The sequence below is a fragment of the Crotalus tigris genome, unplaced genomic scaffold (assembly GCF_016545835.1).
Source record: "Crotalus tigris isolate CLP2741 ecotype Arizona unplaced genomic scaffold, ASM1654583v1 scf7180000018239.1010054, whole genome shotgun sequence".
Classification (NCBI taxonomy): domain Eukaryota; kingdom Metazoa; phylum Chordata; class Lepidosauria; order Squamata; family Viperidae; genus Crotalus; species Crotalus tigris.
Window position 1 is genome coordinate 501,221 of NW_024096901.1, and position 16,081 is coordinate 517,301.

Below are 16,081 nucleotides of genomic sequence, written 5' to 3' on the forward strand. Positions count from 1 at the left end.
ATCACTGTTTTCAGTAAATGAATCTGGCTTCCTCATTGACTTTGCTTGATGGAAATCAGTTTGGAAAGTCACAATTACTGATCATGTGATGTCAGAATGCTGCAACCCTCATAAATACATGCTGGTGCCTGAATTCTGATCATGTGACCACAGAGATGTTGCAACAGTTGTAAGCGCAAGGACCACTCTTATCATATTTTAGAATAGTCATTAAATGAATATTTATAAGTTGAGAGTTACCTGTACTTAATACCGAAAATGCCGGCGTACAAGGCGACACGGCGTATAAGACGACCCCCGTCTTTATAGCCGGGCCACATTCCTAGAACGTCGTCTTATACGCCGGAAACTACCAGTATTTCCGGCGTATAAGACGACTCGGCGTATAAGACGACCCCCGTCTTTGGCGCCGATTTCAGCGCTCGCGGAAGTCGCCTTATACGCCGGCATTTACGGTATATTAGATACCTAATTTCCCAGTGAATACTGAACATTACATATGATTTTCTACTCCTTCACCTTATATCTAATTTTATCTTAAACTAACCCTAAAAACTAAAGTGAGGTTTCAAATGGACATGCATTCAATAAAATTGCTTTGTTGAACAAGTAATTTCTAGACAGCTTAACTTCATAAAAGGAATTTTTTTCAAGATTTTGACCTCATGGAATATGTATCTTTCATATGAATTATTTTCTTTTGCATGCAATCCTAGAAAAATGTAAAATACCCACCTTCCAATATAAAATATTATGTAAAACAGTTATGCATAATAATGACAGGTCATCATGTTGATTACCTTTATTAGATTAAAAAAAAGTATTTTAAACTCAGCGGTCATTAGTCCCCACACAGGTGGCAGAACTGAGCCAGATGTTAGGCGTTCCCTGGATGGACTCCCCTATTACGGAACTAACTGTCTCTGAAAGGGAAGATGAGCCTCACTCTCATGTTGTCCTGTGAATTCACAATGGATAATTGAGAAAGCCAAAGAGTAACTAAAATAAGTCAGTGTGTCCTTCATTGATTATAAAAAGACTTTTTATTGTATCTATCATGTCAAACTGTGGAAGGTGCTTAGAAAATGGGAGCTCCAGAACATCTTATTCACCTCAAGTGAAATCCATGTACAGGAGATGAAGCCACAGTCTAGACAGAACTTGATGGAACAGACTGACTCTATATCCAGCAAAGGAATGAGACGAGGCTGTATACTGTCACCTTATTTACTTAATATATTTTGCAGAAGGCTGGAAGAAGAAGGGTGAGATTTTAAAATTGGAAGAAGAAACATCATTTCAATTGTTCTGTACTGAAGACACTAGGTTGGTAGTGAAAATGCAAATGATCTGAAAGTTGTAGTATATAAAGACAAGGTGCACAATGAAAAAGTGAGACTAAGATTAAATATCAAGGAGACAACAGCTACAATAAACAGCCTTAGAACGGACAGTGAATATACTGAAGTGCTAGATAACTTCTGCTTTTTAAGGATTGACTATCAAAAGCAAAGGAACTATCAGTGAAGAAATAAACTACAGACTAGCACTTGGTAGTATAGCAATGACAGCTCTGGAAAAGGTACCCAGATGCTCCTGTCATGTCTGTACCTACAAACATCAGAATTGTGTAGGCAATGGTTTTCCCTCTGATAGTCTATGAATATAAAAGTTGGACTTTGAACAAGCAGAACAAGCAGGATATTAATGCTTTTTAATTTTGGTGTTTAAGTAAACTCTTGAGAATATTATGTTTAGACAAAGAACAAATGGCTCAGGTAGAACAAAACAAGCCACCTGAATTTTTCCTGTTTGAGAAAATGGTTGATATTGTTTTTTTCATCAGGTGCAAAGACAGAATTCTTTGCATCTCACATTCTATCTAATTCTCTCATTAGATAGAAATTACTTGGCTTAAATTATAATACATTATGAACACATTATGCAGAAGTCGGCTCCTTGGAGAAGTCTATAATGATGGATAAAGTGGAAAGAGAAAGAAGAGGATGAACAGCAGCAAGGAGGATGGATTCAGTTTGATTTTTGATTTCACTATTGCAAAAGCTAAAGTGTCAAGTTGAGGACAAATTATCCTGACAATCTGTCCATGACAATCATGTCAAGATCATTCAGAAAGGACAGATTTTCAGGATACTTTGGTTTGTCTCCCCAAAATATTCTTCTGTCTTTGCATCCGATCAAAAAAGCAATATCAATCATTTTCTCAAACAGGCTAAATTCAGAGTCCAATAAGAGTCTCAGTTTTCACATTTTTTTCAAGTGGCACTTGGGGCTGCGAGGACAATAAGGTATCTTATTCTTACCCCTCATTATTGTCCCGCAAGCAGAGAGAATTTTGTTAAGTGCTAATCTGAATTCACCCTATAGCTCTAATATAGTCATACATTGAAATATCTTAAGCTCTTATAGCATGTGACTGATTTTGTTTATTTTGGCAGAGGATAATATATGCTGTCCCTGAAGATGCGTTCTATGGAAATGTTATCTACAGGAATTTGCAGCTTTGGGTTGAAGCTTTGGGGATGGACTGAAGCTTTGTGATAAGACGTATCTAGTGTGCAAATTGAATTATGTTAAACATTCATCATACCTGGGCGTCTGGTGGGTATTAGTCTGTAGCCTAGGGTCAGATAGCCATCAGCCTAGACAGGGCATTGCTAATGCTAAGCTAAGAATATTCTTATTCACACAAGCCAAAGGACAACACTTTATGTTTTCAGACATATCAGCCCCGTGCCCTAGAGCTGCTGCCAGTCTCCCATACCCTTACTCAATGTCTTTCCATTCTTTCTCAAAGGAAAAAAATGAACAACATCCATTTTCTTTGAAGTTTGCAATATGCAGGTATGTAGCCTGCAGACTGAAGTATCCTTAATATAACGTTAATATGCATAGCTGAAGGATAATTCCAGAAAGGACATTTTTTTCCACAAAGGTAATAAAATAAAATATTTGTGACTTTTTCTGATGAACAAAAGAAAACAAAAATGCACCGTTATAACAATGGCACTTCACAGTTTATAGTAGGATTTTTGAAATACTAAACCTAATTATTGAAAATGCAAATGATATCTACCTTTCCCACTAAAAAAAGAATCTAGCATTGTGTTTCAGCTCTGTCCATTCTGTATTTTCCAAGTAGTTTTGTTGAGGAAGGCGTTGTAACCTTCCTGGTGAGTTAATAAAGTGATCTTATGCTAGATTTAGTGTCAACGTTCTCCAAGAGCATAGATTATTGACATACTGTAGATACAGTCCTGCACAATTTTATTTTTGGGGAAAATGGGATAAGCTTCTCCTAGTGTTCATATGATTCTTATATGTATCTTAAATTGATTGTGGGGGGGGGGGAAAATGGCAATTAACTGAAGGATAGATCTAGCAAGTGGTGCTTCATCAGAGAAGAAATTAATTTCAAGGTGCACAGTACACTTTCAAAGCTTTGATTTCTTTGAAATATTAAAACTGATCCTTATTTTGATAACATCCTGATTCATGCACGCAGCAATGCATGTTGATACTATTATCCAAGACATATTCAACAACTTTTATTTCTCAAAATAAGATTGTGACTCATTTCTGTTTGCTTGTTGATCTTATTTGCTGGATTCAATAAAAATAAATAATTTTACACAGATAAATATGCAGGAACTTGTATCTTGCAGCCTCCATGTGCCTGAGCCATACATAAAGATACGTGGTGGAGTGTTAGGGCTCTTGGACTCATTTTTAAAAGCATACTCCATGAATACAGTGGAAGAAAACTTTTGAAGTCCATTTCTTAAAAATGGTCTATGTCAGAGGTCCCCAACATTTTGGGCACCAGGGACCGATTCCTTGGAGAGAGGTTTTTCCGTGGACCGGAGAGTGCGTGGTTTTGTGTGCTGCCTGCATCCCACTGATGGAGCTTTGCTTGTTTGTGCGGACCGGTTGCTGGCATGCCACGGACCAGTACTGCTCCACGGACCGGAGGTTAGGGACCCCTGGTCTAGGTAGTATTGCTAAATAGAAATTTATATTTTTCTGTATCTACACATATTGTATGTGGCATTTCCACTTACAACTCTCTCTAAAAAGCAACCTACCTGACATCTTTAAAGCAGCAATGTCAAAGAGTGTATTAATAGTAGTAGTAGAGTTAAATTAAATAAAATGTGCCTTAAAAAGAAACATAAAGGCTATTTTGTGAAAGCATTTTTTATAAAACAATAATGTTTCTGAGAGGGGGGGAGGGAGGGAGGGAGGGAGAAAACAGATGCTTCTCATACATGTTGACACTTAAGCAGATGCAGTACAATGATGGAAAAGTACCCTCTAGTGAAAAACAAGCTGCACTGCAAATTCAAGCTCTTCCCTCAGCCCAAATACTGTATATTTTAGATCAGGACAGTTAATCCTTATTCTTACAAAGCATTAGAGAAAAAGATGGGTGGATCAGCTGAAACGGTTATCTAGTCGTTCCCCTTTAGTTTCTCAAAGTAGCCCTTAGAAGAAACTTAAGTTAAGAGAAAGCAGAAAAGAGTTTATGACCTATCATTATTTCCTAATACTAATAATTCACAATCGTGCTGCTTCTTTTATAGCTCTGTTGTCTACTAAATTGCCTAAAGCCCTAAGCTTTTGAAGCTAATTGTTTTGTGCTAATATTATTTATTATTATAATAATTTATTTGAATGTATAACACCCCCCCCCAGCTCCAATAGATCCATTGTCTAACTTTGAGATGGAAAGTGTAGTTTTGGGTCTGTTCAGAATCCCCTGATATCATGCTCATCAGATGCCTGCAGGGGCAGCAGTCCATTAAACAAACATGGATGGGTCATTAGATAAGATCCAAATACTGATTTCATTTTTCTATCAGAAAGACATATTGATTAAGACTCAAACCTGTGATCCTTTATCTGAAGGTAAAATGGGTTAATATTAATATTTACAAGGTTTCCATTAAATATGCTCCTGTGTGATCAATTAGTATGTAACCTTGTCTTATGGAAGCATACACATGTCATTTTCATATCAGGATGAAATATGTATTTGATCATGTGGGGGGCATTCAAAATTTCAATTTTGCAAAAAATTGGAAAAAGAATAATCTGTTGTGACATTATCCCAATAAGCTTCAAACATTTTTGTTATGTGCCCATGTCTATTATGGACAAAAATGTATTTAGTTGTGGTCTGAAATTAAAACTTATTATTAAGAATGTTTATAGATAGACTTTTTGATCAAGATGTACAACTTTTTTTGAATTTGAAAATGTAAGTTTAAACAAGAGCAACACATCAGAAACTGGTTTATTGTGGGGTTCGATATCAGATAGTATATGAAAATAATAGTTTCTGTTGACAAACAACAAAAGAATACATTTTTGGCAAATTCACATATATATTCAATACACAATATGTAGTGTCTTTGGGAAATTATAAATGGTGTTTTGATTGGCTATAGAGAATTGCTCTAAATTAAATGACCCTTGCTGTTTTAATAAAGGGGGGGAAAGGAAAAAAAAGGGGGGCTATTTCTGAAAAAGCAGAATACATCAATTAATAACAGATTTTTAAAATGTCAAACTTAAAACCCCATAGCAGGAGATGTTAGCCATATCTTCTGATTCAACTTCAAGGTGTATTTTTGTTTTGTTTTTCCTGTTCGATAGCTGTAAAAACAAATAAACAAACAAGAACAAGATAAACATAATTTGTCAACATTTGATATTTGTACAGATTTTTTAAAAAAAATTACGTACACAATTAAATAAGTCTTTTTCATTGTTATTAATTTGTGCAAAACAAATGCTTTAGCAACTATGAAAGATTAACACAACCAATGTTGCAGATCAATAATTTCACTCTATTTCTTGTATCAAGTGGTTCAGCAGTGCTGGAAGAAAGATTAGTGAGGTTTGAGAAAAGAATTTTGATTAGTTGAATAGAAATAAAATATTCAGGTGTATCATAGTCAATTGACTAGTTAATTAGAGAGATAATTAACAGTTGAAACTTCTGAACTATTGCCTATATCAGTGATGGCGAACCTTTTAGAGACCGAGTGCTCAAACTGCAACCCAAAACCCATTTATGTATCGCCGGGTGCCGGGTGGGCGTGGCCCACTGGGTGGGCGTGGCCCCTGGGTGGGTGTGGCCCCTGGGTGGGCTTGGCTACGGTAGTCATGGCAGTATGGGTGGGTGTGGCCAGGCTGGCCATGGCCACCTCAATGTTGCTCCTGGGGAGGGATAATTGTGAGGGCCGGGCAGGGTTGGGGAAGATCCGAGGGGTCTCTGGCTAGTGGGGCAGTTGGCATGAGGCTCGTCTTGCAGGATGAGGCGAGGCGAGGGAGGGGGTACCATTGCCATGGGGCAAGGCAAGGCAGAGTCTGGGGCAGGGATTGGTTGCAGACAAAAAAGGGCTCTGGTGAGAAGGAGGAGGTAGAAAACAGTTTAAGCAAGCTTAGTAACTGGAATGGGGATCCCCCAAAAACAAATGTGCTTCGTGGGTAACCTCAAAGCATGACAGAAGAGACCAAAACCTGCTACAACCACCCAGCAGATGGGAGGGGAATAAAAACCAAACAGCCCCCCCCCCCCGGCCAATCCTCAACAGAAATGCTCACAACAATGAAAGCCTCAGATGGGGAAGAACGGGGGCAGGCGGGCATCTTGCTCAGCTGATGGCTTGGGGGGGAAGGGGGCAGCTACACCCCCTCTCAAATGCTGCCCTTTCACGAAAGCAGGATGAAAACTCAAGCAACAAGGAAAAAAGTTAAAACCGAAGAATGTCTCAGAACACCTGTATTAGCAGATGCAACTGATATAAAATCTGGATGAAGAATGGTCAATAAAGTATTCTTGCTTGTCTATTTTATCTTTCCTAATAAGATGTAACCAACTTCCTCTCTTCACTTTGCAAAAACTGTGGGTCCCACGCCATTCCACATACCTGCAAGAAAGCAGCTGCAATCGGAATACTCTAACTGTAACTTTGAAATGTGGCACCAGCAGGGCTTTTTTTGTTATAGAATGCCCAGACAGAGTTCCGGCACCTTTTTTGGATGGAACCTTGTAGGGTAGGCAAGGCGGGTTATATGACATGTGTAAGTTCCGGCACCTTTTTCTTTTTACAAAAAAAGCACTGGGCACTACTGATTTAACTGCTGTCATACTACAAGTACAGTTGGAGTTTACAGTATTAGTTTATCCAGCACATGTTATTTATTTTATCTTTCTTCTCCTTATACAAAACTACACCTTCTATACCCAGAATGGAGAGTTATTGTTGGTTTCTTGTCCACTGGAGTAAAATAATGCCAAAATTATTTTATCAAGTATTCTTATTCCAGTTGGAGGGGGGAGTCAGAAATGCTTTCTGCTATCTGAGGGTATGTATTTCAATACCATTTCCAAAGTCAAATTCCTCGACATATAGATTATTCCTTTACACTGGTTAAATCCAGAAAAATAGGTTAACTCAATCACCATGCTAAATAAAAATGTCAGCATTTTATCAGCAAAGTAGGGTTCATACTCTGGGGCGGGGGGGGGGGAGTTGGGATCCTCTCTCTTGCATATACAGTAGTTGGACCTGTTGAACACCCCAAAGCATCCCAACAATATTCACTTTGAGATCCCAATGAACAATTCCCAGATCGTGCAGATAATTCACAGCCTCTAGCAACCTGCCGGATGGCCTGGCTGGCATGAAATTAAACCTCCCTCTGTTCCATATGTCCCCATCTATAGGTTACTCTCTTTCAGAGTAAATGAAGTTTGGTGGGCAGGGGATAAATTAAGTCAATGCAAGAAAGGAAAGAATGCATGTACATAGCTGCCTGTCTGTCTTTATGCGTGTGTGTGCGTGTGTGTATGTGTATGTGTTTGTGTGTGCACACATATCAGTGTGTCTTGACTAGGGTTCAGTTAGTCTAGGAAGGAAGGAGGGTTGTTTGTGTGCCATGTGTGAAGTTTATTCCTTTGGTCTGAGGTGAAATCCATATAAAGTGTATAATGCATTGCACTGTGCTTCATATTCCAATAACATGGTATGTTACACGTTGTCAAAAATGTTATTGTCTTTAGAGAATGGGAAGAAGTAGGTGAAAATTACAAAAGCTACAGTAGTTTTTGATGAATGAAAAAACACACATAAATATGCAGGCATTTTCTTTTGTTGTTGTTGACAATACATGGCTTTTATAATATGTTGAAAAAATATGTGCAGTAAGGGCAGTTACCCATCAATCCTTGTAAACGGTGCTATGTGTCTTCCTGAATCTCTGATGGAACAGCAAATGTTTCCATGCAAGATAAAAATAAAGCATATGTGTGCATGCTCATACAGTCCACACACTTTGTGACAATAAGGTCTGAGCCAGCATAAATGGTTGACAACCTGTTGCTATTTATGTACAAATACAGATATAAAAAAGGAACTGATGAGGAATGAAATAAGATGAAAAGAACAGAGGTGCAGAAAGGAAATGTGGTGACAGATGAAAAGAAGGGAGGGAGGAGAGTTGGGGAAAAAGGGATACATTTAAGATAATGGAACATTCACAAAAGAGGGAACGTTATGGAGATAATTTTGCGAATGCTATGGAGATACAGCATGTTACAAGAATGGAAAAAGGCTATGTTGGATAGAAAGAGTTTTAAAAAAAGGATATACATACTTAGTTGAGTAAACCAGACTGATGGAACAGAGAGAAAGCTTACTGGGGCCTCCGCTTTAGAACTGCAACATGTAAGGCTTCCAGTAACACAGCTTAAAATGAAGTATTTCAAATTCGCACGACCCACCCACCCCATTTTCAGCAAATGGTACGTTCACCTGTTTGGAAACCCAGTGCAACCAAGATGAGCGCTTTCCACACTGATAGGCAAAAAAAAAAAAAAAAAGATCCAACAGGACTCCACGGCCATGGATCTGGGCTCCGGAGGCCTGGAAAAGGCCTCTGGAGCCCAGATCGGTCATGGATCGGGCTGCTGGAGGTCCGCAAAATTGCTCTGGAGGCATATCTGGACTCGCCCTGGCAGGTTCTATTAAAAAAAAGGTGCCTGCGTTCTATGTCAAAAAAAGCCCTGCCTCCATCATCCAGCCCAGATCCGCCCAGCTCTTGCAGCTGCTCCCTGACTCCAGTGCAGAGAGAAAGAGAGCGAGAGCGCTGGCGCACATGTAGAGGCGGAGGGGGGCAGCCCGGCGCTGCGTCTCTCTGGGGTGATGGCGCGCATGCCCACAAGGATGGTTCTGCACGCCTATATGATCTTTAACATCAGGAAGAAATTTTGCATTGGGGGAAATGACATAATACCATGTTTCCCTGAAAATAAGACTGGATCTCATTTTTTTCCCTCCAGAAGAGGCACCAGGTCTTATTTTCAGGGGGCAGGGTGTCTTTTATACTCACCTCCAGCATTGACAGCCCCCCCCCCAGCCTGTCCACTTCTTCTGTGGCCAAAGGAGCAGCTTCATTTTGCAGCTGCATTCTGGCCTGCATTTCACAGTCAGGCCTTTCCGGAAGACCTATGCAACTGAGTACTGAGCTACGGATTGAATCCATAGCTCTGTTCTCGGCTGCAGAGGTCTTGCAGAACAGAACTATGGATTGAATCCATAGCTCGGTTCTCGGTTGCAGTGGCCTCCCAGAAAGGTCTGTGACTGAGAAATGCAGGCCTGGCTGCAGAAGACACCACAGAAGAAGTGGACTGGTGAGGAGAGGCCTGGCTGCAAGGTAAGTGGGTGAGGGGTGTGTGGAGTAGCTCCACACCCCCACCCCTACCCTAGCTTAATTTTTAGGTGTGTGCCTCACCCCAAAACTAGTGCTTATTTTTGGGGTAGGGCTTACATTAGGTTTACCCCCAAAAAATCAAGGCAGGCCTTTCTTTTGGGTAGAGCCATGTCATACACGCAGAGGGCCACAATTTGATTCGATTCCCCCCCACACACACATTTCAGCACAGGAAAGGATGAGAATTGCATGATTCCGGGGACATGTACATTCGTCTTCATTTTTAAGAATGGGAGTGTTTTGTTTTTCAATAACTACTTTATGATATTTTATTCCAATCTACTCCAATCTCTATTTATCACCTCAAAATAGTGGGAAACCGGATTTCTGTCTTGGCAATTAGAGTCAGGCGAGATTTTCTGGGCTCTTGGCAGTCCAGGGCAGGACCTCGGGCTGCCCAACACAATGTCCTGCAAACAGGCCTTTTCCTAAATTAAGAGTTACAGAATCCCATAGCTTACTACTGTATGTGTCTGGCAAAATAATTTTAAGGCCTACCTTTCCCAATCTTACACTGAAGAGATACTGCAGTATGGGTAGTCCTTGCCTTACAACCATTTGTTTAGTGACAGTTTGAAGTTGAACAGCATTGAGAAAATTGACTTATGACAGTTTTTCACACTTACGACCGTTGCAGCATTGTCCTGGTTGTGCGATCAAAATTTGTATGCTTGGCAGCCAGTTCATATTTATGATGGATATAATGTCCTGGGGTCACGTGATCAACTTTTGCAACTTTCTACAAGCAAAGTCAATGGGGAAGCCAGATTTACTTAACAACCTGTTACTAACTTAACAACTGCAGTGATTCACTTAACAATTGTTGCAAGAAATGTAAAATGGGGCAAAACTCACTTATCAAATCTCTTGCTTACAATATAAATTTTGAGCTGCATTGTGGTCATAAGTCAAGGGCTACCTGTTACCCATTACAGACTCCTAAATGAGCAGCTTGAATTTAGAAAGGGGGAAAAGTTGACTTCGAATTCAACTGTGGGGTTTTACACTAAAAAGATTCTTGCAGCTTTCTTGCATGGTGCAGAACTGGATGGTTATTGCCTTCTCACAGTCTCAACTGGCTAGCTGGTCCCCCTTTAAGTACTAATCAATTCTAAAACTACTTAGCTTTCTAGATCAACCAAGATTGGTTAGGTGCTGCCATCTGTTGAGACTCAGGGGAATGAAAATAATTTAACTCCACGCTCTGCTTTGTTAGAATAAATGGAAGGATAGATGTCACTTTTAGCTTTTTGGAAATATGAGAGGATAAACATTATCATCAACAGCAATACTGTCCTAGTGTTTTTCTACGAGTGCAAGATATTCTTAACACTAAAAATAAAAGACAACGTTTCATCAACTGCATATCTTAACTGGTCCATCTTTATTGCCCTTTATCTTCTCCTCTATGGGCACAAAGTCAACTGATGCTTGGTATGAAATCTAATTGCTCTCTCATATTGCTTACTGGCCCAACAATTGGATATTTTAATAAGACTGGAAAGTACCAGAATCCTTTCTCTTGTATCAAACATCTGCTGTGCTTGACAAGACATTTTTTTTAATATTGAATCTTTCTATTAACAAATGACCAATTATAGTCCCAGAGATCAGATTGCTAACTCTGTAAATTGTTATTTTTCTGATGCAGTTAGTGGACAGACTCAGTGTTTCAAAAATTTCAGGAGTTCAGTTCAACATCACATGAAAGGACTTAAGGCTCATGAAACAAAATTGCTTCTTTCTCTCCCTGTCTATTTAACCTCCTCCACCCCAAACTGCTCTGAGCGTCCCACAAGTCTCTAGATTAAATATAGAGTTTGGGGCAGTGATAGGATTCAAATATGTGAACAACTGGTTCTCTGTTGGATGCTGCTTCCGGAAGTCCATTCTGGACTTAGGCAACAAAAAATTAGCTACCGGTTCTGCTGAAGCGGTGCCAACTGGCTGAATCCAACCACTGGTTTGGGGGCGGAAGGTTTTATATGAGAGGAGAGGGAATCCCTTCCACCAGAGGTATCTTTTCTGTTAACGTACATAGAATGCAGTCTCGAGAATGCATAAACAAAGGGGGATTGATGTCTAGCTATGCCCCTGAAAGGAGGTATAACAGAAGACAGCAAAAGAATCCCATGATTCTTAGTCAATGCACAGGATTAAGTGCTCCCAAAAGAGGCAGAGAAGGCGCTAATTCACTGGTGGCGAACCTATGGCACGGGTGCCAGAGGCAGCAATCAGAGCCCTCTCTGTGGGCACGCGCACCGTCGCCCCAGTCCTAGGCCTTCAGCTGGGTTTTATAAAACTTTTTCGCATGTACAAAAAAAAAAAAGGTTCAATCAATCAGTCAATTTCAACTTCTTGCTGAAAAAAAAAAGATCTTGCAAAGTTGGGACTGATTGAACTTTTTAGTCCCACCCAGTCTGCCATTATCACTGCAGCCACACCCAGCCAATGGGCCATACCCACCCGGCACCCGACGATGCATAAGTGGGTTTTGGGTTGCAGTTTGGGCACTCGGTCTCTAAAAGGTTTGCCATCACTGTGCTAATTTATACCAGCAACTCTCCTCTGTAAAATCATGGCAGGTAAAATACTAATAAAGTAAAGCAACATATTTATTGTATTTGCTTTCTATTTGTTTCTTTCTGTTTTTGGTATTTTATCCCAAATCTTGTTCATTTTTAAAACATGAGATTTACTCAGCACTAAAGCTCCTTGAAGCCAGACAGAGGTTGTGAGATGATATCTAATGTCTTCTCTTTCCTCACGCTGGGCAAGAAAAAGGGTGTGTTGCAAACAGGTGAGGACTCAGAAGGAGAGGCATAGACAAGACTTTTACAATCCAATGGTTTTGTTTCATAGGATCATAGAAATACGTTTCTCCTGCATCTTGCAAAGTTCTGGTGAAGGGGCAAGGAGGTATTCTGGTGATTGCAAACAGCTTTCTCAGCTATCCTGATTGCAGAGATCGTTTTACATTTTACGCATGCAAAGGAGCCAATTAGTCTTCACTTAATGACCACAGAGGCCACAGTCATTAACTGAGACATCACATGCCTGCAAGTTGCGATTTTATTGCAGCTTCTCTATTGGTTTGTTTGTTGGAAGCTGGCTGTGAAACTTGCAAATGATAATCTTGTGACCACAGTTTGAAGGCTAGTCATAAAGTTACTTTTCAGTTGTAACTTTACAGTCGCTAAACAGTGCAGTTGTTGAGGAATACCTTTATCTGAGTGTCTGAATCTGTCTTTGAAATAATCTGAGGAACTATCCTTTTGTTTATTCCCTCCTTTGCGAAATATAGCTGCATGCTGTATCATTTATTGAGATGTAGGTCAGAGATATTAACTGACCAATTTATATCATACCCAATATAAGAAAATCTTCCATTTACAGGAAAAGCATTTAGACTAGCAGTGATCAGAGCAAGTCAGAAGGTCTGTGATATAATTTTTTGCCACAAATTAACATTCAGGAAACAGTTCAGATTAAGGATAGCAAAATGGATGCATTGAGTAATTTTTTTTCTATTTACCATATTAAATTATTATTATTTTTGCATGAAAAATAATAAGCCTTGCAGCAGAGAAGGCTGATTGCGGCTGTAGGTGAAAGCCTCATCAAGCAACGTTATATGTGGATTTAACTACCAACCAGCAGAGGGCAGCACTAAGTAATTTTTCAATTGATGGCATACTATTGTCTGCAATAGTTAATAATGCTGTGCATTTATCGGTTTTTTAAAAACATTGTTGTGTCTCCTTAAACTTTAAAATTCATTATAACCACAGCTTTTGTAGGTTACTGTAGCATAACTGTTTTTACCACAAGGCATCTGTCAGTCTTTAAATAGATACAAAATCCTTTGTGCGCGCATGTTGCTGAAACGGTTTCACAGCTCCCTTTGGGTATTTGTCACATGAGATTTTAGATATGAAATTCCAGCCACAATGCCTTAAGAAAATCAGATGAAATAAACAGTTCAAAGCGTACATTAAATTATTGTCTTGCTTGGCACTGAGTGGTTCAATTAGCTTGAAAGTCATACTGTGTCCTGAAAGAAGCCAACATACATACCTTCATATGTGACTATATGAAATCATTTTTTGAAAGTGCTATGAAAGCAGATACACTGTATGTAGGTATTTGAGGAATAAATTCATTCATTTCATTCATTTCAACAGGATCTGCCTGATCATACATCTGTATGAACAGTTTCCAAGGAAATGAGGTCAAGTAGGTCTTTGGCAATTTATCTATCATACACACTGATTAATTAATTATACAAAGAAATCACTTACTTTCCTTAGTAGGTAATGGATTTTTTTCTCTAGTTTCAGTTTTTTTCAGTTTGGTTTTATCAAACGTTTCAATTTCTGCAAAATCTGGTTTGTCAGACATGATGAACCCTGACAAAGAAGGAGGAAACACACCCATGGCTTTGTTAACCGGTGCTACATTGCATGCCACAAACATATATATGTATGTGTGTGTGTGTGTGTGTACACACACACGCACACACTTCTGGATGATACTTTATGTGAAATTCAATAATATATACAGTAAATGTACTATTTCTGAAGACAAAAGAGTTTAAAAAAAGTATTTAAACATGAAAACAACAACAAAGGGAAATAAAGGATTTAAATATGTTTTTGAATAAAATATTCCTTGTGAAATTAACAAATGCTCTTAAAACATTTTAATGAAAAGCTGACTCTGGTTGCACAGAAACTGACTTTCTAGCATGCTTCATTTTGAAAAAAATATATCCTCTAACACTTGGTGATCATTTCCCAGACCCCTTCAAGGACATTGTTTAACAGACAATTGAGTTTCCTTTAGCAGAACAAAGCCACACAAATAAATGTCCAGAAGAGCTACAGTGCACCACTGCTCTTAACAATAGAATGAAAGATCTTAAGATTGCTTTGTTCTTTTGTATTTTTGTTTCCATTCATCACACCTCATGCAGAATATTTCCGATTAAAAAAACACCCTAGGCATTAAATCTTTCCCTAGTGGATCATATTTAAGCTTCTGATTTTCTCCTGTAGAAATAGAGAATCTAATTCCAGATCAACCAGAATTAATTTACCCTAAAGTTTATCAATAAAGGCTGCCTTTCATACTTACTCTGAAAGCTAGCCACATTTATGCTTTTATATGATTAGGGCAGGAAAGATAATAAAACCACATGCCATTACCTGTTCTGCTTCTTCCTCCTCGGCTACGTTTTGACTATCTGAGCCAGCATGGGGGTGGGAAAGGTCACACACTGATCCCTCCTCCCCATCTCAGCCCACCTCAATTAATATTGATAAGCTTGCAGCAAGGGTGGTTCAGCGAATATCAATTTATTATTTCGCCAGGCAAGCTCCAAGTAATTGGGTGCTCCAGGGACAAAAGGGGAATATCCAACCTGGACAATGAAAACTTAAAAAGAAGATCAATATTCTGTTTTTCCTCCCTTTATTTTCTGAGCCTATTTGTATTAATGCTGTGGGCAAATATGTTTGAGGCAAATATGTTTGAGGCAAAAAGAAGGCTGCACATACCTAGGTTGAAGTAAAATCTTCCCTTTTGAGGAACTGTCTTGCACAGCTCAGCAATTTCCTGGAACTAACATTGATCAGAAATGTGGGATTTTTTTATTTTTTATTTTTGGTAGATGAGGAAGCTGGATTCCTCTTTATGCTAAGAGGAAGGATGCAAATACATTGTCACACCCAATGCTGTAGGAAGATGGCAGTACATGTGTGGCTATGTTTTACCTGCTTATCTAATCAGCGAAGCATTTATACAAAAGAAAAATAAATCAAGTAAGCTATAATTGATTAAAATGTAAATGACAGAATATATAGAGAATATCCATCTCTGATACAGGCGTTGCTTTTTTCTCCTGATTTCCCCTGCAATCCATGTCTCTTCCTTGAGCCCATCATATAGTGTCCCTATCACTTTCCAAATTTAAATATATTTTTTAAAAAAATGTTATTGTTGACCTTAATATTTATCATATGCTGCTTCTTTCTATCCTGGGCCTGCATATTTATGTTCTCATGTGGGAGAAAACATTTATTTATTTGAAAAACAAATAGCATCTCTAAAACTTTTCAATAACTAACTCACCCTTGGACTCAGTTTTAGGCATATAATCTAGCCAAGCTTTCTTGTCTGCTTTTTTAAATTTAGCCTTTGGTTTAGGAGCTCAGCACTGTGTACAGTGTACCCCCTCCTCCTATCCTTCCTCAGGGATGGATGTTAATGTCCTTCA

At 39.0% G+C, this 16,081-nt stretch overlaps 1 protein-coding gene across 2 annotated transcripts; it reads right to left on the reverse strand.

Moving 5' to 3' along the window:
- Positions 1 to 5,301: 5,301 nt before the first annotated feature.
- Positions 5,302 to 15,493, reverse strand: LOC120310620 (thymosin beta-12-like). Of its 2 annotated transcripts, none has more exons than XM_039349211.1 (3): positions 15,363 to 15,493; positions 14,106 to 14,213; positions 5,302 to 5,679 (listed from the first exon to the last, which is right to left on the reverse strand). In XM_039349211.1, exons 2-3 carry the CDS (start codon positions 14,203 to 14,205, stop codon positions 5,642 to 5,644), a joined length of 138 nt encoding a protein of 45 aa, XP_039205145.1. In that variant the 5' UTR covers positions 14,206 to 14,213; positions 15,363 to 15,493; the 3' UTR covers positions 5,302 to 5,641. The 2 variants fall into 2 exon arrangements, with proteins under 2 accessions (XP_039205145.1, XP_039205144.1); XM_039349210.1 differs by lacking the exon at positions 15,363 to 15,493 and adding an exon at positions 15,012 to 15,220.
- Positions 15,494 to 16,081: the final 588 nt, after the last annotated feature.